This window comes from Pseudochaenichthys georgianus, chromosome 9, assembly GCF_902827115.2.
Source record: "Pseudochaenichthys georgianus chromosome 9, fPseGeo1.2, whole genome shotgun sequence".
Taxonomy (NCBI): Eukaryota; Metazoa; Chordata; class Actinopteri; order Perciformes; family Channichthyidae; genus Pseudochaenichthys; species Pseudochaenichthys georgianus.
The window spans coordinates 6,719,826-6,745,198 of NC_047511.1; the positions used below are offsets into that span (position 1 = coordinate 6,719,826).

At 41.2% G+C, this 25,373-nt stretch overlaps 1 protein-coding gene across 1 annotated transcript in view; it reads right to left on the reverse strand.

The window, feature by feature from the left end:
• LOC117452066 (protein Niban 2-like) overlaps positions 1–25,120 on the reverse strand; it is a 64,050-nt gene extending 38,930 nt beyond the window's left edge. Inside the window, exon 1 of the mRNA XM_034090513.2 lies at positions 23,721–25,120. Within this exon, the coding sequence (XP_033946404.1) occupies positions 23,721–23,775 (55 nt within the window). The 5' untranslated portion in view covers positions 23,776–25,120. The remainder of the gene's footprint in view (positions 1–23,720) is intronic.
• Between the last annotated feature and the right edge of the window lie 253 nt (positions 25,121–25,373).

Genomic DNA, 25,373 nt, shown 5'->3' on the forward strand with positions numbered 1-25,373 from the left:
AAAAGGTTTTTGTTATCAATGGTATAAGATCAACAAAGCTAATACAACAAGTTTGAAAAGAACAAACACTCGCAGTGCAGGTCAAATGTCCATCATCTTTGTACTTGTGTGATCATGATGTTACGCTACCAATCGCAGCTGTGGAGACATTGGTATAGTTGTCTCTTTGTAGGACACTGATTTAAATTATTCTTAAACTATGAATTCTTTTTATGCTATGTATGTAATTTATTATATCTAATGCCTTGTCTTTTATCTATGTAATGTCGTGTCTTTTATCTGGACCCTGAGTCTGTAATAAAGTTTTCATTCATTCATTCATTATGTGGAATTGTTTGAAAAGTTATGCAAAATCTTCTTTTCCATGTATTTTATACAAAAATGTGTCCCCTCTGTTTTCAGAGATTGGGAAAGTATCAGGAACAAACGTGTTCGTCCTGATCAATCTATATAAAAACCTGTCTGAGAATAAGCTGAGATGTCGGACACTTTTTGATGTCACGAGCCTCATCCCAATACCCCTCCTCGACTCCTCCTTTCCCTCGCTCGCCTCCCTTCCTTGCATCTTAGCTCCGCCTCCGTACGATGCGAGGACAGAGGAGTGCTCAGGTATTCATTGGGATGTCCTCGTTCACTCAAACGTCACTCTTAAACGACGTCTGTTAATGATGACATGTGCACAGCTGTATCCCCTCTCATCGGGCTTAACTGAATAACCCTTTAGAACCGGCCCATTTGTTGTTAAATATTTATTTAAATGAAATGAATTTCTCTCGTTAGTCAAGGAATTCAAAGTAATGATGGTTGGTCCTGCTTTTGTGTTCCGTTGTGTAATATGTAGCCTACATTTAATACAAATATAATGATAGTAATGTGAAAGCCTTTACTCTGAAATGTGTGTCCTGTAGATCCCCACATTCACCACAAACCCACTTCAGGATTGTGCATTTTAAATAATTGAACTCCTGAATATCTCAGCACAAAAACAATACAAATAATTGTTATTTATCGAGATCTAGGCCATTTATGAAATAGCTTTCTTTAATAGCAATGTTTTAGTGACGTTCAAGATCATTAAACATGATTTAAATTGTGCAATTCATTTTCTTAAGGTATATATATATATATAACCTTAAGAAAATGCATTGCACATAATAATTCCCACGGAGGCTGTGAGCACTTGTACATTTATGTGACGCTTTCCACTCATCTTCCAGTTGTCGGTTTTCCTCTGAAATCGACCAGCTGTGAAGGTGGGGCTGGCGGGGCTTCTTTATACGCGAGTAGTGAACACTTCCGCGTAGTCTGCTTGCGTGTATCCTCCCTTTCGTCTCCTCCCTCACCCCCTCCTCGACTCCCTCCGTGTGCATTTTCAGCTATTGGGACGTCCTTCAAAATGGAGTGTCTTGATTGATTTCCGGGTCAAGTCCCGGAGGAGGGGAAGAGAGGAGTCAAGGAGGGGTATTGGGTAGAGGTACTATGTTTTTTGGGTTGGGCAACCATTAGCCAATCACCAACCAAGGTAACACCCGCCCCCACCTTATCACCTATAATCTCCTCCTAGAACAGTGGTTCTCAAACATTCCTTAATGTACCCACTTTGAAAAACAATGTCAGCCAAGTACTCCCCTGATCAGCGCAAACAATATTGTAACTGAGAAACACTTAAATGCTACATTTCAAATGTTTACAATCCATAACTAAATTCATGCCAAACCCTTTTTAGCATCATGCAATACCACTAAGACGACATTAGTTGCATTGAACTGATCTTCTTAATAAGTTGTACAATGTAGTGTTTCACTGGAGGACCTTTATCATTCTGACAGGGAGGCACCCCGCAGTTATTACACTTCGCGTTGGGAAATATGTACAACTCAAATTAAATAAATCAAAACAACTGTACATTAAATACATTTGACATTAAGTTGAGCTGGCTTTAATACTTTCTTCATGGTATTCAAATTGGGCTCAAGTAGAACCTTTACCCATGTATTCAGCTAGTTCTGAAAGAATAATCAACATTGTGCATAACAAGAGAAAGCACCATAACACCTCTATCAGCTGACGCCAACAGGCAGGAGCAGGGAGACACAACACTGAGGGCACAGCAGCCCAAGGTTGCAGGCTACTCTGAAACATATAAATCATATACTGCTTTGTTTAACACCTTTGTGTTCCATGTGTTCATTCCATATTATGTTTTCTCAGAGTTTTGATGTCTTCTGTATTAATCTACAAAATAATATAAATAAATCAAAACCTTCGAATGAGAAGGTGTGTCCAAACTGTTGACTGGTACTGTGTGTGATCAAAGGTTGTCAAATGCTGCAGCAACTGTCATGGGGGGGGGGGGGGGGGGCAGTGTGTGTGTGTTGTACATTCCTGCTTGTTTTTTTAACTTCTTGCACCACAATTCTCTCTCAATGTTCTTCCAATGAAATGGTCCCCCTGTCAGGGTGTGTGACTTCCACAGAACTGATAAAAACACTCACACCCATAAAACACACATGATGTGTGGACTCATTTGGCTTGGCTTTTAATTGAACTATTCATATCTTAGACTGCACTGTAACTTTTATCCATGTATTTTTTCTTAATGTCTTTCATTTTTGTTTTTCTTTCAATGTTTCTTTTATTATCTTTTACTGATTTTAAATGCCTTTATCTGAATGTCTTTCATTTTTGTAAAGCACCTTGAATTGCCTGGTGCTGAAAGGTGCTATATAAATAAACTTGCCTTGCCTTTGGTGATTGTTTTTGCATGAATTCAGTATCATTTTCCTTGGAACATGACTCCTCCCAAGTAATGATTGCACAATGACCCACAGCATCTTTGTTCTCTATAAGCAGCAGTAGGGCTGTGCGATTATGGCAACAATCATAATCACGATTATTTGGGTCAATAATTGATATCACGATTATTTTGACGATTATTCATTGAACTTTAAAACAAATAATATTTTACCAATAAACAAGATCAACAAATATGTTGGAGCGCACTTCCAAAACCATACTAAACATATTATTAATATGATAAATACAAATAAATTAGACCAAAATAAATTAAATCAAATATGATGCAGTGCACTGTCACAACCTGCTGAAAACTCCTTAACATATAGCCAACATTTTGGTAAAACATATTCAACATATTCCACTCAGTTAAACGTTGAAGGCTGGCCAACCGTCATGGTCCAGAAGTAACAGGAAATAAATGTTGAACTACAATTTAAGACCAAATAAAAATGTTTAGGCCACCATGGCAAATGCTGGTAGGGCTGCTCATGTCATCTCTTAAAGATGTTTTGCCAGAAACACCAGCCTGTTTACATAGTCTGGTTTCAGAGATGAGCGCAGGCAGGTGACAAGCCACCTGTACTGAAGACCCTCAGCCACGCCCGACACATGGGGTGACGCCGGCCAATCACAAAGCTTTGATGCGTTCAAGTCAGTGTTGTAGTCAAGTCACCAATTCACGAGTCCAAGTCACCCTCGAGTCACCACTCTTCGAGTCCGAGTCCAAGTCCGAGTCACCAAGGGAGAGTCGTAGTCGAGTCCGAGTCCAAGTCCGAGTCACCCAAGGAGTGTCCAAGTCGAGTCCGAGTCCGAGTCATCATTACCTGTGTTCGAGTCCGAGTCCAATTCCGAGTCACTTAAGAAGAGTCCAAGTCAAGTCCGAGTCACAAGTCTTCATGTATTAATCTTCGTGGATATATGTTTTGAAATGTAGCTGCCCCTCTACATTGCTGTTATCCTGTCTATTGAACTGCTGTGAAGCGAGTTTGGCTACAATTCTTGTAATAGGTGCTATACAAATATAAAGCTTATTTCTAATATTAATATTATTATTATATATAAATAAACTATATTTAAAATGAGTTACCTTTTAGAGAAGTGATTATATCTGTATGCCAATATTTTCGTTTTGCACTTTTATTTTGATAGTAATAAGATCGGGACTCTTATTTTGAAGGAACTTTTACGGGTTAAATCAGTTTACCGATAAAGATTTATTCCCAGAAAGCACGTCATTCTGCATGTTAAGTAGCCATGTGCTTTCGTTATCGGCTGAATCTTTATTTATTGATTAGATCACGTTGCTCTGATGATAGTGTTCAAGACAGCCTATATGTCTGAACTCGATCCTTAGAGTAATGTGTTACGGAGCCTTCTCTTCTATATTGTTTCCACATAACGAGCATTGTGCGCTGCTCTTTTCCAATGTGGAAGCAGCATGTGTGAAAGCATACAGCATGATGCGGGGTGTGTCTGTAGACATTTCTAGACTGGAACAGCAGGGCCCAGTACGTGAACTCGCCATACAGGATAGAGGACATCAGACTCCAGAGAAAATGTGCTCGAGTCCGAGTCCAAGTCGGAGCGTCAATGTACGGGTCGAGTCCAAGTCATCGTGGGGGGGGGGAATTCACGAGTCCGAGTCCGAGTCCAAGTCATCCTGTGCGAGAATTCACGAGTCCAAGTCCGAGTCGCGTCAATCAGTGCGCGAGTCCGAGTCGAGTCACGAGTCCCGAAAATCGGCACTCAAGTCCGACTCGAGTCCGAGTCCAGGACTCGAGTACTCCATCTCTGGTTCAAGTGCATTATTCTGGCACAGGAAGATTATGTTACAGGACATTAACGATAACAGATTATTGTTGTTCTATTTTTAGACACATCTCGCGATCGACTGGTTGGGCACCCCTGGGCTAGACCATAGGTCTGTTGTGGTAGCAAAGTAGTCAGCTAAAGCCACATCTCTCTCAACTTCCGCACGGCATTTGTCATATAGTGCAGGCAGCGCAGACCTGCTGAAATAATACCGAGACGGCATCGCGTAACGCTTGTCCAACGTGGACAAGTTGCTTAAAGCCCTGGTTGCTAACAGTGCTAACTGGGCACATATCTTTAGCGATGTGAAAACTATCTCCAGGTCTCCCTTAAAAAAGAGATAATTGATCTCAATGGGATTTTACCTGGATTTTTTTTTTTAAATTGTAAAGATAAAGTACTTGCAAATAGTGGAAATAGTTTTACCCTTCTTTTTAACGAGTTGCTGCTCTTGTTCCGACATCTTCGCTCGCGCTTAACACTCACAACACATGTCACTCCCACGTGGCCGAGTGGGCTTTTAGAGAGGGGCGAAAGCGCACCCAGCAAAATAATCGTATTTTGTCAATTATACTGTTTTCATAATCGTCGCAAGCCATAATCGTAATCTCGATTAAAATACGATTAATTGCACAGCCCTAAGCAGCAGTGTTTTTTTAAAACCAATCATCTCTCGGAGAGGCGTGGCCAGCAGCAGCTCATTAGCATTTAAAGCTACAGACACAGAATCAGCACTTTTGGAACAGGGCTGAAACAGAGGGGTTTATAGGATGCTGCAATAATCAGTTTGGTGTTTCAGCCAAACACTTCAGAGACATTTTCTGTATATATTTGAGACCTATGATATATTGTTACAAAAAAGAAGAGTATAATAGGGGACCTTTAAGGTTAAAGTCCAATAGAAAGTTGAGGAAGGTTAAAGAATGGTATCATACACTGCACTCTTTTTCTTTATCAGTATGAGCTCTGGGCAGCCTTCACATATCTAGCAGCTAACATATTACACTTCTAAAAAGGAGAGATTTGCATTGCCTTTTTGCCCAAAGTTATTCCTGGAAATGCAAGTTAACTGATCCCAATGAAATTAGGGATGCTCCGATCGCCAATTTCGGGGGCCGATCGCCGATCGCCGGAATCAGTATCGGCCGATACCGATCGCCGATCCGATCGAGTGGGCGGGGCCTAAATGGAAGATTTAAACATCACTTTAAATCTTCCATTTAAAGTGATGTTTAAACTCAGTTAATGGGGCTCATTCAATGGAGCTTCCACAAACAACAATCAACTTAATTATTACATTCAAATTATGTACATTATTCAAGTTAACATTCACTTTGGATAATAACACGGGAGAAATGAGCGGAAGCGCTCTCTTTTCCTCTCTATCTCCCCCTCTCCTGACAGCCAGTCAGTATCTCATGCAGCTCACTGATCTAGTAATGAGTGACCCGACAGTGAAGAATAAATATATTTATAACTAGTTTAGCTTGTTCCAGAGGTAGATAAAATAGCTAAGTGTGTTAGGTCTAACTCTTGTGTGTTTCGCTCCGCTTACCGGTCTGGCAGGCGGAGCTGCAGGATTTCTGCTTCACACACACACGTTGCATTCCCCTATTTGACTGTCTTTTTCAGACACCTTAAAATAATGCCAGACCGGTGAAGCCATTTTGGCGAGCTTGTTTTGCCGCACACAGAGAAAAGTGTCATGTATTTTACTTCATTCGATCGGCTCTCGCGATCGGCATGTTTAGAGAGCACCGATCGATCGGTATAGAGTGAGTATCGGCCGGTAAAGAGTGAGTATCGGCCGATATCGATCGGTGACCGATCGATCGGAGCATCCCTAAATGAAACCATTATCTATTATCCAGATCTAGCAAGTCTGTTTATATGAACAATGAACCACTACACTCTGGAAAACAGTATAACGTTGGAGAAGTGGTTCTTTCAGGAAAGAATGCATAAGAAAGGGGGTGGAGTTGCTATTCTGTTCAATGATTCCCTTCAATGCAGGAAGACATCGTATGGAAACTTTGATTCTTTTGAATATGTGGCCCTTCAGCTGAAATGCTCCTCTCGAGCTCGGTTCCTAAATATCTATAGACCACCCAAATACTGTGCAAGCTTTTTTGATGACTTTACTGAACTGCTGTCTATAGTGTGTATTGACTTTGACCGTCTAGTCATTGTTGGTGATTTTAACATCCATGTTGACAACCCCCAGGACAGAGGGGCTAAAGAACTGTTTTGTGTTCTTGATAACTATGGACTGACTCAGCATGTGACGGAGCCCACGCACAATAAGGGGCACACTCTGGACTTAATTATCTCAAAGGGTCTGAATATCTCTAAGGTTGTGGTGACTGATGTTGCAATCTGATCATTCCTGTGTTTTCTTTGAGAGCTCTATTTCTGTTCACAAATGTTTTCAAAAAGAGGTAACCACAAAGCGATATTTAACTGAAAATACTAGGGAAATGTTTACTCGGAATTTTTCTTCCACACTTGCCCCTGCTAACATCTCAGTAAATGAGCTAGTAGCTCATTTTAATTCAAAAATTAAAAATGTTATAGATGCCATTGCTCCAACTAAGGTAAAGGAAGTGACTGGGAAGAAAATATCTCCATGGAGAAAGGCCAAGACCGTGAGAGCAGAAAAAAGAGAGTGTCGAAAAGCTGAACGAAACAAATCTCCAGGTCCAATTTGAAATCTATAAAGAGAGACTTGGCCTTTATAATTTGGAATTGAAAAACGCACGACAGTCTTTCTTCTCCGACATCATTACCAAAAACAAAAACAATGCACGTGCCTTGTTTGCTACCGTCGACAGACTAACTAACCCCCCAGTGTCAGTAGCCTTTGAATTTCCACCAGGGCATGCAATGATTTTGCCTCCTTCACTGACACCATTCAGAAAATCAGACAAGCAGTCAGTGCCTCTGCATCAGGAACAGCAAATGTGTTGTCCCTATGTCCACCTAATATAAATTCAAACACCATGACACAATTCCATCAGATTAATGATAAAAACCTACAGGACATTATTAAACTTCTGAAATCCTCCTCCTGCTGAATTGATATTATTCCAACAGGATTTTTCAAAGATGTTTTTCGTTGCATGGCCTCAGATCTACTTCATATAGTAAACAAATCTCTTCACTCAGGTATTTTTCCACAGGCCCTGAAAACTGCAGTCATTAAACCGCTCTTAAAAAAGAATAATCTAGATGCTTCAGTAATGAACAATTACAGGCCCATATCAAACCTTCCATTTCTAGGTAAAATCATTGAAAAGTTGTTTTTCAACAGTTGAGTAATTTCTTGCATTTAAATAACTGTTTGGATGTGTTCCAGTCAGGCTTTCGTCCAAACCACCGCACTGAGACTGCTCTTGTAAAGGTCTTCAATGACATCCACTTAAACACAGACAGTGGCAGAACTTCAGTGTTAGTATTATTAGATCTCAGTGCTGCGTTTGACACTGTTGACCACAACATATTACTCGACCGACTAGAAAACTGGGTGGGACTTTCGGAAACAGTTCTAAATTGGTTTGAATCCTACTTAAAGGACATAACAAACTTTGTTTCTATAGGTAAATACACATCTGAGTTGACAAATATGACATGTGGGGTACTTCAAGGCTCCATCTTGGGGCCTCTTCTCTTTAACATCTACATCAGGGGTGGGGAACCTCCGGCCCCTGGGCCGTATACGGCCCGCGAGACCATTTGGTATGGCCCTCGAGGTAATTTATAAACACACGCAAAAAAGAAAAAAATTAAAGAAATCTAGACTGCAAAATAATTAAACAAGCGAGTGCCTGTTTTTCCTGGCAACGGTCATGGTCCTTGAACACAACACGAGCCTAACGTGTCATCACATGGTATATGTCTCGTCTGACAGGGGTGCAATTCTGATGGAGAGGAGAGCACCAGAACGCCACTCCGGGACTTCAAAAAATGGCAGTACCCATAAGTCCGTACACATGCTGCAGTGTTTGCGTGGCTGTGTCTTTAGCTGAAAGCCCAGTGGCGATCTGTGATACTGATCATACAGACAATAACTTTGTTGTTATTAGCATCTGGTTAGCTAGCTATGCTAACGAATATAAGAAGCCGTTTCTCCAACTAGTGAGGTAAAGGCACATCTTTATATGATCATTATAGTTATCAAAAAACAAGAGAATAAAGTAAACGGGTATAAAATACTATATGACAGTAAAAAAAGTTATTAATAAACAAGAATACAGTTTGAAAGGAGAGTGCTTTGTAAAGTATCCATAAAGAAAAAGTAAATCTGCTACAGTTCTGTTTCATATGGGTGTTGAGAGATGTATCCATTAGAGATGTTAAGATTCACCGATTCGCATCGGTGCACCGGCATAAACGTTCAAGATGCGAGTGCACCGGTTGAAAGAGTGCACATCGGCTACAGTTTGGGTTGAACCGGGTTGAACTCGCGATGCATCGATTGCGTAGCGTCTTTCCATCGGTAAAAAAACGATTCATTCATATAAAATCCCCTCATCTTGTCAACGCTCAGCAGAGACGATCTTTGATATTTGCTTCGCCACTACGGAGGCCGAGAGTCTCAGTTATCAACACACACGGAAGTTGAGGAGAAAGAGAAACACAGCGCACCGAAAAAATACCTACAAATCAAACGTTTAGCAACACTTCGGATTGTTCAAGAAAGACGGTGTAATAATCCTTTATGCTATATAGCTGACCGCAGGTCATGGAGAGTAATAAGGTATCCGTAGACCTTTGTATGAGGTATCTTTATTACTTAACAGGTCTACAGCCATGATACATAGATCCGTCCTAGATGCGGGCTTGCATACACACAGTATCACTCCGCAGCCGCACTCCATCAGTAACGTCCTGATGGTATATGTGCGCGGCACTATATACTACAGACGGTCAACTTGAAAAATCGCTCGCAAATTGTTAACGATGCCGAGCCACTTTAAAGTACACAAGTAGTACGAGGAACTTGGCGACGCACATAAAGAGGCGACATGGGGTCTGCGGCTGAAAAGAGAAACCTGAAAGTTAGACATATGAGTTAAATCACTCAGTGAGGTGATCTGTCAGAGAGAGTGGTGTTTAGTTTACAGCAGCCTGTGACGGCCAATAATAATTTAAATGTCTTCCTCACTGTAAGCAGTTATGAAAGAGCTGTTTGTGAAAGGTTATTTGTATTCTTTATTGTTCATATAGAACCCACTGCTTTCTGCTCTCTGGTGAGTCAGCCTCTGGATGAGTGTTAAGCACATCAGGCTGGCAGCTGTATGGGCATTGCACTATGGTAGCTGTTATTTGCACATTGTTAATCATGAGCAATGCATCCTTACATTGTTTAACTTTTGGGTGTTATACAATTGTACTGTAGCCTACTATGGAGAGCTTTTAAAGGTAAAAATATAAACGGCATGATGGGATGTGCAGTACCAAATATGTAAAGCACTTTTTTGTTAATGTATGATTTGCTGCATATAAGGAATAGAACAAAAATCCTCGTACCATATTGAAGTATCATTATTTTTGCATAGTGTTGAATCGCACCAAATCGCATAATGTTGAATCAAATCGTATCGAACTGTATCGCAACAGGGGTGTATCGTATCGCATCGCCTGGTGTTTCAAATGTATCGTTAATGTATCGTATCGTGGCAACGTATCGAGATGCGCATCGCATCGGCCTCAGTGATGGAGATGCACATCCCTAGTATCCATAGATCTCTTCATTTTGCTCTCAAAGTGCACCAGATTGATGCTTTCAACTTCAATATTTAAAAATAAATCTGCCCGGGGGAGCATGCCCCCCTGGACCGCCCTAGAGGAGGTTAGGTCCCCTCCCCCCCCACTTAAATCATGTCCACATGGATAGGAAACTAAAGACATTTGCACACATCTTGTGTCCATATATTTGTTTGGTGATCATGCCACAACCGTGCACCAGGGTTTCCGCTAGGATTTTTTCTCGCCGGTCAAATGTCCGGGCAGAATTTATTTTACCGGACTAATTTGAAACTTACCGGTCATATTTCAATAATAATAATAGTTGTGTAGCAGAGTTTCCATTAGCAGGTAATTACCGGACTATGAGCAGATATGCTTCAGTTTAAAACTCAGTTCACAGGTCTCATTTTTATATTGCTTCAGTTTATAATCGTAACAGATCGAAAAATTCAGATTCATTTTTCAATAAATGATTCCACAAACAACAAACAACATAATTATTACATTCAAACAAACTACTTGTAGTAGATAACGTACATTATTCAGAAGTTTACATCAACTTTGAATAATAACACGGGAGAAACGGATCCTCTCCCTCCCTCTCTCTCTCCTGACAGCTCGCTAAACAGAGGGCGGGGCTTCAGGTGATCCTGCAGAGCTGCGTGTCTCGGTCAGACTCAGCAGCTGATCTGATCTCTCTCTCGCTCCGGTTACACTTCACTCGCGTTTATGTCCATATCGATCAGATCCAGCTCTCCTGATCGGCCTTCATAGAGAGCACCGATCAAACTATTAAGAGTGAATATCGGCCGATAATGACCGGCGGCCGATCGATCGGAGCCTCCCTAATTATTACCAGACATTTTGACCGTCAGGTTTTGAATTTACCGGTTTTTTATCAATTTTACCAGCTAAAAACCGGTAATTACCGGCTAACGGAAACCCTGCCGTGCACGTGCATGCATGCGCGAGTCATGGTGAGATATCTGGATTAAGAGGTTGCTTTTTATTTGCACAGCATGAAAGAAAGGCCAAATAAATGGGCTGTGATTTTTAAGCAGAGGTCAATAATTTGTGCAGCCACCACTGGCTCAGATAATGAAAAACAACAAAAGTTACCATAGCTATGCGGATGACACACATTTACGTAACAATTTCACCAGGAGACTATGCTCCAATTCAAACACTGAGTAAGTGCATTGAACAAATCAATGACTGGATGTGTCAGAACTTTCTCCAATTAAACAAAGATAAAACTGAGGTAATGGTTTTTGGAGCAAAGGCAGAACGTTTAAAACTTAGCGCTGAGCTTCAGTCTGCAATGTTCAAAACAACAGATAGAGCCAGAAATCTAGGTGTAGTCATGGACTCTGACCTGAGTTTCAACAGTCACATTAAAACAGTTACTAAATCAGCCTACTATCACCTAAAGAATATATCTAGGATTAAAAGACTAATGTCACAGCAGGATTTGGAAAAACTTGTCCATGCCTTTATCTTCAGTAGACTCAACTACTGCAATGCTGTCTTCACAGGTCTCACTAAAACATCCATTAGGAAGCTGCAGCTGATTCAGAACGCTGCTGCTCGAGTCCTCACTAACACTAAGAAAGTGGATCACATCACTCCTGTTCTGAAGTCTTTACACTGGCTTCCTGTGTGTCAAAGAATAGATTTCAAAATACAGCTGCTGGGTTATAAAGCACTGAATGGTTTAGGCCCAAAATACATTTCTGACCTCCTGCTAAATGATGAACCATCCAGATCTCTCAGGTCTTGAGGGACTGGTCAGCTTTCTGTCCCCAGAGTCAGAACTAAACATGGAGAAGCAGCGTTCAGTTATTATGCTCCAAATATCTGGAACAAACTCCCAGAAACCTGCAGGTCCGCTGCAACTCGGACTACTTTTAAATCCAGGCTGAAGACTTTTCTTTTTGCCGCTGCTTTTAATTGAACTATTCACATCTTAAACTGCACTGTAACTTTTAACTTGTATTTTTTCTTTTAATGTTTATTTTATTATCTTTTCTTTTTAATGACTGATTTTAAATGCCATTTTCTTAATGTCTTTCGTTTTTTGTAAAGCACTTTGAATTGCCTTGTGTTGAAAAGTGCTATATAAATAAACTCTCCTTGCCTTGCCTTCTTACGAGTAAAAGCAACGAGAGTTATCCCGACGTAGCCCGCCATTGTTGCTGTTGTGTGCGACTCCCCAGATGAGCGGAACTCTTTTTAAACACTCCACCATCGTTCCTGTCCCCAAAAAGACAAAACCCACCATCCTCAACGACTACCGCCCACCCAGTAGCACTCACCTCCATCATCATGAAGTGCTTTGAGCGGTTAGTCAAAACCTTCATCACCTCCTCCCTCCCTGACTCTCTGGACCCCCTGCAGTTTGCCTACAGAGCAGGTCCACAGACGACGCCATAGCCCTCACCATCCACACTGCCCTCTCACACCTGGACCAGAGGAACACTTATGTGAGAATGCTGTTCATTGATTACAGTTCAGCCTTCAATACCATTGTGCCCTCCAAGCTGGTCATCAAGCTCAGAGACCTCGGGCTCAACAGCGCCCTCTGTGACTGGATCCTGAACTTCCTGACGGGCAAACCCCAGGCAGTGCGGGTGGGAAACATCACATCCTCCACCCTGATCCTCAACACCGGAGCAACTCAAGGCTGCGTGCTCAGCCCTCTCCTCCCTGTTCAAACTGTCTGACAGCTTTGGAAATAGTGTTTTCACGTCAAGCCCCTACAATGTATAGCAATAGACAAGCATGCTGCATGATTATTGGCTCAGGAACACTGATGAGATTTTCGCCTCACTTATTGAAAGTTGGTGTTTTTACTCAATAGTTCAGTAGCCAGCCCTACTCACACCGTCTGCTAGCGGCTTCTGTCCATTGAAATATAAATCAGCACTTATTTGTGAAATTAGTCATCTGGTTTTTGCTGAAACAGCATGAGTGATAAGCTTCTTTTATAAATTCACGATCACATGACCTAGACTGCAACGCACAACTGAGGGGAAATCAAAGACCTTATATATTTAAAACAATAGAAGACGACAGGAGAAACATTTAAAGATGATATTCACCTTAGTTGAGTGTGCTAGCTACATTAGAACAGTACAGCAAACGTTTTAATATATTTCAACTAACCATCGACTTCCCTACTGAGCATATCCCTGATCATGCAGATTTCAAGGCCTGCCAGGAAACCCAAAGCAGAAGAAGAAGTGACGTCAGCGGCTCCCTCAGAGACTTATTCCGGTGTGAACGCAATCTACTAGATAGTTCCGGAACTAAACATTTCTAGGGAACTAAGATACGGGAACTATTCCTGGGAAAAGTACTTGGTGTGAAAGCGCCTATTCTCACGTTCACTATGCTTTAAGATTTTGACCTCTGAAATAGAGGGGCAATCGCTTTGTTTTCTGACATAGGACAACGAGCCACACTGGGAATAACATTACATAAACTTTTAAGTAGACACCCATAGCTAACAAACGTTCACATCTTAACCATAAACTGTATACCAGTCCATTATTTCAACCCACATTTAATAATCACTCAAAACACTTTTACCGGTATTGTGCTAAAGAGAGTGTGTTAACCTTGAGCATGTGTGTTCACAAAATCCCAATATCCATGTGTTCGCAGGATGTGAAACTGCTGACTGATCAAACCAGTACCGCCGCCCCCACTCCACTCACCAACATTTTGAGAACTCTCTCTAAATGTAAATGCAAAGAGAAGGACAGAGAGAGAAAGAGCCAGATGGATTATGTTAGTTAACAAAGCATGGACCATCAGTTCTGTCATGTTATTATATCCTGTCCATAATTATTGATTTTGTGGACACTGTTGTATACAGTATTATCACTACTTTGTGAATAAAAAGAAGACAGATAATTACACTTTCTGCAAGACATACACAGCAGCACCTACAATGGTTGAGACAATATCTGACAAGGGGAACGATTGTTCTGTTACACTGCTTCATTTAACTCAACACGTACTGCTGAATCTACAAATGCAATGGGAGGCATCTTAGATGGCTGAGCGGCACTGAGCAGCTCCGGTTGGGGGTCCAGAGGTTATGTCCTGCACAGATCTGTGTGAGGATGGACATGAAACTGTTCAGGCTGAATCATCAGTACAAAAATATGAGCAACTGTGTTACACCAGATTTAATTATTTGGCAAAAGTTAAAGCGAAAAGCCTTTTAACAAAAAAATGTAAAAAGGAGAAAAGTAAAGCAAAGTTCCCAGAGAACATTCATGCTTATCATTGTTAGGGGTGGAAGTATTAAATGGTAATTTAAATAAAGTACCATCAAATAAATCATATAAATAAAGTGGAGTAAAAAGTATGTTATTTCTCCCAAACATTTACTTAAAGTGGACACATCATGCTATATTTGAAACCTATATTGTAGGGCCATACCTATATAAATATATATATTTTTTCAAAATACCAAACAGATCCTGCATTTTAGCCATGCCTCATTTCGCTCCATTTGCTCTTTCCAGCCCTGTTTTTGCAGGGGGCTGATTCTGTGAGCTGCAGCTGACCACGCCCCCCTGCAGGAGAGGGGAGTTGCCAGTTACTTTGGCATTAGGGCAGGGATATCTAGATACATCCCAAGGTTTGACATAATGAATTGCGCTACTTTTAAAGCAAGCAACAATGTTTTCAAATCTGTAATCAAAAAGCGCCTCAAAAACACTATCGAAGCAGTTCCTGCCGTTGCTACGTTAGTTCAAACAGTAACAATGGACTATTTTTCTTAGCGGATGCATGTCAATTTAAATCAATACAACTATTTTTTAAATCAATAAAATCCTTTTATAAATCCATAAAAGCATTTCAATTAATATTGGGAGTCACGTTGTTACTTTGTTGAGAATGTGGCCGTGTAATAGGCGGGATAATGTGCAGCGACGTGGTCATTATGGGGAAAAGAACACCGACAGGCTGATCAGGAGACCAGCGCGAAGCGGAGGGATCTAGATCGGCATGATTATAGAGTCATTATTCATTTGTTTTAAAGCAGGAGGCGCAAAACCTTGCCTCGGGGAGGGAGAAAAAGAGCCACAGCGGAGAATAAACAGAAGGGCAACCATGGAACCATGCAAGGGAAGTCTTCTTTGCTGCTTTTGTGGCAGACTACAGCGCCACTTACAGGCCTGGCATATGTTCTACAGCGTCTCCAGCGCTTTCGAGCAGCAATGGCCGGCCGTGGCCCAACCTCTCATTCCCCTGATAGGTGGAGAATTGACCAATAGCCGTAACGCCACCGTCCTGACGTCAGGACAGTGCTCAAATCTGGATCAGTTTGTATCAGATCCGTTAAAGCCCCGTTTTTAGAGATTAGGGTATGGAGGAAAATAGAGAGGGTTGTGTTTTCTGACACTTGGTGAGTTCCCTGGAACACCGGGGACACATATTCATGTATAAAAGATGTACAAAAGTACATTTTGCATGATAGGTTCCCTTTAAGTACAGTCAAGTAGTACATCTACTTTTACCTTCCATCAGTGTTAATGAAGTATTTAGAGCTAACTACCAAACCAAACTGCAGAAGAAAAAAACATGCTCTTCAGGGCTCAACGCTAACTTTTTTAAGTGGTTGCCAACCAGGCATCAGCTTTTGGCTGCCAAAACTGAAAATACGGTTGCCATTTTTAGTCACCTTATATTTTAAATAATTAAGATACTATACAGTTATACATCAACTTAATAATGAACATGTGACACAAAAGAATGTTCAAATGCTTTACAATAAGTAATTAACAATTATTTGAAACTTAAGTGGTAGTAAACTTGTCCACCTTCAATTGCTGGTATACTAAATACCAGGAGTGCAGCTGCTGTCATGTTCTTCACAGATCCACAAATGAATTGAGCAAGTCACTAGTTTTTTGGTAATCCGTTGTCTCCCTTTCAAATGTGGGTTTTATTGACCTTTGTGTTGACCCCCACCATAGATCCACTGGCCCTTCAGTATTGAAGTCTTGACCTTTGTGCTGACCCCCACCATATATCCACTGGCCCTTCAGCATTTAAGTCTTGGATTGGCCAGACTAATACATTTCTAATGTTAAATAAATGAAAACCATTCACAGTTAAGAATTAGATATTCATTATTAATGCTGTAAATTAATATGTCTAACTGTATTTAAAATGGGTTACCTTTTTATAGAAGTGATTATATTTGTATGCCAATATTTTCCGATGGTAAAGTTTTGTTTAGCACTTTCATTTTGGTAGAAATAAGATCGGGACTCTTATTTTGAAGGAACTTTTACCGGAAGTGAATGGACAACGGAGCAGAATGTACATATATATTTCGCCTCTCAATAAATCAATGTTTATTTATATAGCCCAATATCACAAATGTTACATTTGTCACAGTGGACTCCCAAGACTTTACACATTTCCTCTTTGCTTTTCGTTCGGGTTCACCTTGCGCTTTATCAGTTCAATAATTTTGAACATTCGTTTGAGATGTTGACGGGTGGGCCGAACTTTTTACCCCACAGTTAAACAACTTAATTTGCTTCGCCATTTTTTGTAAAACAAACACACGGCGCACGCGACTAAACGTGCATCGCTTTCTGGCTCCGTAAACACACCAATGCACGTTCAATTTAAAGTGGACCTATCATGCTATATTTGAATAATATATTGTAGGGCCATACCTATATAAAACATGTCTTCGAAGTTTTTTTTTCAAAATACCAAACAGATCATGCATTTTAGCCATGCCTCATTTCGCTCCATTTGCTCTTTTTTAGCCCTGTTTTTGCAAGGGCTGATTCTGAGAAGTCTTCTTCGCTGCTTTTGTGGCAGACTACAGCACCACCTACAGGCCTGGCATATGTACTACAGCGTCTCCAGCGCTTTCATACGGCAACGGCCGTGGCCGTCTCCTCCTGATAGGTGGAGAGTTGGCCATATAGGCGGAGCTCCTCGTTCCTGACGTCAGAGATAATTAAAATCTGGATCAGTCAGTATCAGATACGTTGCAGCCCCGTTTTTAGAGATTTGGGTATGGAGGAAAAGAGAGAGGGTTGTGTTTTCTGACACACATCTTCATGTATAAAAGACGTACAAAGGTGCATTTTGCATGATAGGTCCCCTTGAAGTATCAGGTTCTGACTGGTCACAACAATAATTAAATATCACTCTTAATACAACAAACAATGAACATTTATCTCTTTTGGGATGCACATTTTGCTGTCCTTATTTCTTCATGTTAAAAAGTGGTTGCCACTGATGGCAACCAAAGGCCAAGAAGTGGTTGACATTTTTTCTGAATGGTTGCCAATGGCAACCGTTACTGTCGAGCCCTGCTCTTTCAGAAACGATGGAATATTAAAACTGAGTAACATTAACCAGTTGTGTGGTTAAATCAAAGTTCCTTTAGTAAACACCATTTCTCTGTGAGGGCACCAACACTCTGGAACACAATACCGATAGAGATAAGGAATAACACCTCCCATCATACATTTAACCACTATCAAAAGAGCTGGCTTTTAAGCAATCAAAATGTGAACACTTTTAACTGTATCATAGTATGATAGTATTTCATCTGTTTGCATGTTTGTCTGTTCCCATTTATTGTTGTACTGCCGTTGTCTGTATTCTATTTAATTTAATGTGCCCGTTGGCTAATACTGGCTCATTTACAGCAATGTGGATTAATGTGCACTGTCCTTTAAATAAATAAATAATCTCGGACATTGAGAATTTAAATGTAACTAGGGATGTCCCGATCACCTTTTTTTGCTCCCGATCTGATTCCGATCATTTGATTTTGACAATCTGCCGATACCGATTTTTCCCGATACAATCTTTTTGCAATGCATTAAGAGAAAAAAAAAGGTAACAGATAACGGCTGGTCATCCAACGCGATGAATTCAGCTATCTTGGCTGTTATTGTGTTGGCCTTTTCACTGTTCTGGGGCAGTTTCTCTTTCCTTTTAAAAGTCTCTGAAAGTGTCGGTTGTTTCAGTGCCGTTACCTGAGTGGCCGCTGTGTACTCGTCGTGTTGTTGTTTGTTTCTCAGGTAGCGTATTAGATTGGTCGTGTTGAACGTAGCTCTGTTCTTTCCACCACGCGGAACCTCCGCCTTGCAAACATTGCACCTGGCTGTTACACTGCCTTTGCTTTCAATTTTATAATACTTCCAAACTCCTGACATTTTCTCTGTCCCGACTCCCGAGTCACCAGCTGAACGTAGCCTCTCGTTAGCTTACTGCTACTATTAGACACTGCGCCCACTCTGTTGCCAGATTTCAGAGAAATAAGCAACCAGGTCTGAAAACAAGCCCAAAGAATGCAACACATACATGATGTTGTGTCATTTTAAACCAAAACTAAGTCCTCAGGATGACTTTAAGACGTGAACATGGTCATTTTTGTTTTGTAACATTAAATAAAATAAAAATATTTTATAAAAAAAAAAAAAAAAAATGTATTCCCGATCCCCGATTTTTTTCTCCCGATTCCGATCTTTTGAAAATCACGTGATCGGAACATCACTAAATGTAACCCATTAATGAATGAAACTTAAAAACAGTAACTGAAATCAAATGGTATCTGGGCCAACGTCTCCCAATCACAGTTTAATGTTTTACCGTGTCACATTGCAGAAGGTTTCTTTACAAAGTACATGACAGCGTTAGAGGTAAGAAGATATCGGAGGCGCTGTGAGCAGCTGCTTCGTGTGTACTGTTGTTCTGCAGCTGGATACACTAACCACACTAACTACAGCTTTCTGCTCCGATAATGCCACCATGTGCCCTTCATCACTGTGGCAACATCATCTAATCAAAGCTGCAGCCCACGGATCATCCCATCACTGACGGCAGGTCTACTGCTTGAGCCCGTGTTGATCATAGAGATCTGAGCTGAGACCAGACTGCTATTTAAAAGACTCACAAGACAGCCCCCCCCGCCCCCCAGTCCTTAACAAAAACATTCCACTGAGATAGACCCATAGGCTGACTCATAAATTCAGACTGTGTTCCCATTAGAGCTGAAAGAAGACGGCTGTGCTTGTGAAAGGATGTGGTGGAGCACCAAGTGAGTTCACATTTAGGCATGTTTACCAGGGGAATTAGATGGCAGCTTTAATTCAAACATTTCCCTGCAGCAGCTGTTCAAAGTGCAAGGCTTTACCTGCAGATTATGGTGCAGATATGACAGTTTCTTGATTTTACAGGTTTAGAAAAATGGCTGACTAAACTTGATACTTATAATCTGGATTCATTCATTTAAACTTAAAGGTGTGTTTACCCGTCTCCCTGTGTCTGGGAGTCCCTGTGTAATAACCTGAGCAGAAACATTCTGTGGCTGTTTGGTAAAGTTGACCTCATGAGAGCATTCCGGAGCTGCTCCGTCTCAATCAGAGCAGTGTGTGTTCTGTGGGGTCCCAGGTACTTCCTCTATCTGAGCCCGTTCAACACACACCCGGCTCCGCACAGAGAGGCTTGTTTTAAGGTGAGGGCTACAGAGCCGGCCTGTTGGGCCCCCAACACTCCCTCCAGAACTTTAGGGTTTAACAGGGGCAGAAAACACACACCACATTAGGATTTCCTGTTTCCTGGCCCCTCACCCACTACTCTATGCATTATATGAAGTTTGGGATCCCTGCTTTCAACAAAAATAGTTGTGTATTTTTTTTTTTACTGTTTTTGTTGTGGTGTCATTCTAGATTTTGTAGTTTTGTTTGTTATCTTCCAGGCAATGATTCCCATAATTAGGAAACACATGTTTCTTTTAACAACAACCATAATGAAGCTGCTCAGAGCAGTGGGTCCCAGAGCAGTGTGTCCCAATCCATGGGTCAGGACCCCCAAATAAAAATCTGAGGGGTCACAAGATCATTAAAGGAATGGTCTACCCATTAGATAATTAATCAAAACTTCAGTATTTAGTGAAACATTATGTTTAAACCATACCCTGAAGAAATCAGCGATATTCCCGGTAAATAATGATTTTATAGCTCTTTTTTATCAAAACCTGTATATTCCGTCTGGCCGCCGCCATGTTTGCCATTTTCAGTAGTCACGTGATGGTCGTGACGTCATCCATGCGTTCACTTTGTCAACACACGGAAACATGGCGGAGTATTTGAGTTCGGACTCGTCAGCAGAGGAACAAGTTTTGACCAATGTGAAGAGATTGGATGGGGGAATTCAGCCATACATATCAGTATGACAATACGACACCCTCTGTCCTTAGACCCTCACATCGTACAAGGAAAAACTTCCGAAGAAAACCCACAGTTTAAAGGGAACATGGGAGAAACCTCAGGGAGAGCAACAGAGGAGGGATCCCTCTCCCAGGACGGACAGACGTGCAATAGATGCCGTGTGTAAATTGAAAAGATAATACATTTGCAACATAGGTAGTCCAAATGTTTGGAAATGCATGTGTGTATAATAGGAAGATGATATAAGATACTATATGTATGCATGTAGTACCACCCTTGCTAGCGATACCCTCTCTAGTTTAGCATACTCAGCTTCGTTGTCCCTGGCCATAGAATCACGATTTTATGGGGCCGGAAAAAACTGGGGGAAAATACACACTAGCCGGTACTACGCTATATGGAAAGGCCACCAAAAACTGTCCTGGCCTGGACGCTAAAGGACGTTAAAACGGGGCTAGCCGCTGCAATGGAAATGCGCTATAACATACCTTATTCTTACTCCGAGCACTACTTCTGCTCCTCCGTCGCTTCACACTTGCAGAGGGCGATTTCTCTACTGGCCGAACTGGTGTCCTGGTCGGTGATGACACCAGAAAGACCGATGGTACTGCATCTCCATTGAGTAATGGTTGTTCTTTAAATCCCATGTTATGTTTGATCATACTCTCAGAGTAGTCGTCCGGAAATTTGAAATGTTCGCTGCATACATGAGCCTGTGAATCTTTCGGTTCGGGCCGGCCACATTTCGCTAGCCACTGCCTCTGAATGTACTTCTTACGCTTACCTTTTGGCAACAGATGGAACCGAGCATTCTGTGGATTGTTCCTATCAGAATTGTGGCAATATTTCGCGATACAGTGAGGCATATTTGAAGAGAGAAACTACAGTAAATAACATGGAGATCAACGTGTCTTCGAAAACCAAACGCATGGATTACGTCACGTCCGGAAAATGGCGGCGCCCACAGTGTTGATGTTATTTCGGTATATAATCAGTTTAAAATCACTGATAATGTCATCGGATTAAAAAAAAAAAAAAAAAGAGACTGGGAGAGACTGGTCTGTTTTATCGGATGATAATTATTTAAAAATGAGTGTCATGAGCATACCATTCCTTTAAAAGAGAACATCAACGTGTGTATTTACTCGTGTAAAAATCTAAATAAATATGAGTGTAAAGTAGTGTCCAGTAAACGGTTAGCATCGAGAGCAGGACGGCTGATAGATAATGTTGATATGTTGTTGGTTTATGTCTTGTTTTATGCATCTGATAATATTATTATCTGCAGGTAAATCCTGGATCAGCGCCTTGCACTTTGAACAGCTGCTGCAGGGAAATGTTTGAATTAAAGCTGCCATCTAATTCCCCTGGTAAACATGCCTAAATGTGAACTCCACCACATCCTTTCACAAGCACAGCAGTCTTCTTTCAGGTCCAATGGGAACACAGTCTGAATTTATGATATATTGTCAGTACTATCTAAACAGTTTCAGTGCACAGCATTTATCAGAGAACAAAAACATACAAAATGGAAATACACAAATAAGTAAATTAGAGAAAGTGTGTCTTTTTGCGTTCATGTGCATTTGATGTGTCTTGGTTTTCAACAAACAGCAAATAAACAAGCAATAATACATCTGCTTTCCATGTAACTGTGTGTAGTGCATACGCCTGACTAGAGTACCCAGTACAACACATGTGAGCGCATGCCAGTTTCAAGAGAGGAAATGAGAGGTTAGCCATGTGATCTGCGCCCACTACACCCCCCCCCCCCCCAACTCCCTCCCACGCTCAATTGACTTTGAGTGAAAGTGTGAATGTGTGTGTGTCAATGATAAATCCAGGCACTTCCCCTAAACGCCAGCCAGACCCTGTCCTTGTCTCGGCAGCAGAGACTGTGTGGCTGCAGCTCAAGGACTGGAGGACACACACAGAATCACGCACGCTTTTTCATGCATACCTCAGATTCCGAATCTGACGCGTACGTGTGTACTCAGTTGGCTTGTAACATTACTTTTTTTCTCTTTCTCCTGAGGAGGTAGTTCGCTGCATGTGTTCTAAAGTTGAATGCAGAAATGAAGAATGGAAACTCAATGCAACACAGAAAGGTCATTGGAGGAGGTGAACATATCCTCAGATGATAAGAAAAGGAAAGGTAAATAATACAGACATGTACAGAAACGAGAGCTGAGCTTTGTTCCAGACGTCACTTTGAAGAGATATTCCAGTTAGTGGCCAGCTTTAACCATTGCATAGAAATGGACAAACATTTACATAGTTTCCTTTTTTGGAGTTGAATTTGTGTAAAGTAACGGAAAGTAATCAGTTCAATTACTTGTATACAGTGGTGTAAAGTTACTAAGAACATTAACTTAAGTAGTACTACTTGAGGGACATTTGTTGCTACTGTGTACTTCTACTCCACTTTAGAGGTAAATGGTGTACTTTTACTACACTACATTTATTTAATACCTTTAGTTACTTAGTTAGATTTTGACTAATAATGTGAAATATATACGACACATAAAAGGATACCTGGACGATATTCACATTCTACCCTGCAGTATACAAAGTAATTAGCCTAGTAATTAGTAGCCTATTAGTAATATAATATTCTGGAATGGGCCAATCTGTATAACGACTACTTTTACTTTATATAATAAGTAGATTTTGATGATACAACTTTTGTACTTTTATATGATTAACATTTTGAATGCAGGACTTTTACTTGTAACAGAGTATTCCTACACTCTGGTACTTCTACTTTTACTCAAGTACAATATCTGAGTACTTCCCCCACCTCTGCTTTTATAGTATGATACTTAGATGACCCCCAACTCTGCTGTGAGTCAGATATGACACGGTGTTACCGTGATGTCCTCGCGATATCTCGCGTTAACTGACGCTACCACAGCGATTAGAAGACAAACTCAAATGTATGTCGGTAAGTAAGCAAACAGTAAAGAGAACCAGTCACACACACACACACACACACACACACACACACACACACACACACACACACACATCCTGCTCAGATTACAGTCTTTTCATTTTTCCTAGCTTCAGTAGAAACGTGTCAAACCGCCACCCAGCCGAGCCAGGGCTCCAGAATCCGCGCAGACTCACCTGAGATCAGCTCGCGCCTGCCCTCATCCAGGTGACTGGAGATCACGTCCCCCATGCTGGAGGGAACTCAGAACCCCAGGTGGACTCCTGGTCTGTGCAGTGTTTAAAGAAGGGAACCGAGCCGGAAAAACTGAGCTGTCACCGGCTGACCAACATCACCGGGCGCGGGGCCTGCAGTCAGCGGGTCGGGAACGACTGAAGCAGACGGTGAGGGAGGACACAGTGAGCGGAGGGACACACTGGCGGAGCTGTGGGAGAGGGACACACCCTCCTTTAAACCACCCCCCCCCCTTCCCAGCGGCGCTGCGTTCAAGTCATGTGGGGGAATTTACCTCTCCCCTTCAATCTCTCAGGATAAAATATGTTAGAACTATTAGGATTTGACCGCACTGTGAACGCTGAACGTTCAACAGTGTGTTCAAACCTTCTCCACACTGCCAGGAGAAATACGTCTGTTTGAGGAGCACTGAACAAGAGCCTGAAACAGAAGCACCTGAATGTGTCAAACATTCTGGACATAATCAGCCTGCGTATTTCAAACATAGGTCTATTGTAAAACGTAGGGGTTGGCACAAAACAGCTCTGAGAGGACAATGTGCAAAAAGTTTGGGATGACATCTTTATTCCCCACCACTTGATATGCTGTTCCTCTGCTGCCCTCTCGTGGATTTAGCATTTGGTGCCATTACTATGGGATTAGTTTTGTATCATAAAGATAAAGCAACACTTTCTCAGAATAAAGCAAAACCATGAGTTTAAAAGAAAAAAACACTGAGTCAAGCAAAATAAAATACATTTCAAAAATGAAACTAAACATTGCAAACAAATCATTCGTGTAATCATGTAAACTATAAGTATGTTTTCTTTGTTTTAACATAGGTTTTTGTTTGCAGTCCTTGTTGCTACTTTCTGAATGATCAGACTTTTGCTCTCGCTGCAGCTCTCTCGTTTGCGCTCCTTCACTTTTTGTTTGAGATTCAACAGAAACAGAAACCTCCCAGGTGAGCGGGACTTTCAGGGGTTAAAAGCATCAATCTGGTGCACTTTGAGAGCAACATGAAGAGATCTATGGATACATCTCTCAACACCCAGATGAAACACAACTGTAAGCAGATGTTCTTTTTCTTTATGGAGATTTTACTAATCACTCCCCTTTCAAACTGTATTCTTTTTTTACTGCCATAGAGTATTTCATAACTGTTTTTCATTTATTTTCTTATTGTTTGTACAACTATAATGATCATATGAAGGTGTGCCGCGGAAATAATCTTTTGAATAATTTGTGAGAAAACCGTTCTAAACACTCAGAGAGTCCGTTAGCTCACCTGAGCCCCTCAGTCTGACAGGGGAGGACTCTCCTCCAGCTTGTTGTGGAACAAACAGCTCCTTATGTCCGACCACTGCTTTAAACAATACAAATGAATAAATAAAACAGAATTTGTTTGATTGCTTTTTTTATATCTGTTATGGAAGTTGAGCAAACATGACTTGGGACACGGCACTTTGGCCTATTTGTGCTAAAAGAGTCATTATTTAGAATTTTGAATATCCTGAGAATATAACATAGGGGATTACACACATGTAAATGTTATCAACAGGGTTCAAGAAACAGAACAAACAGTAGAATAGTAGGCTACACTTAGCCGAGTATTT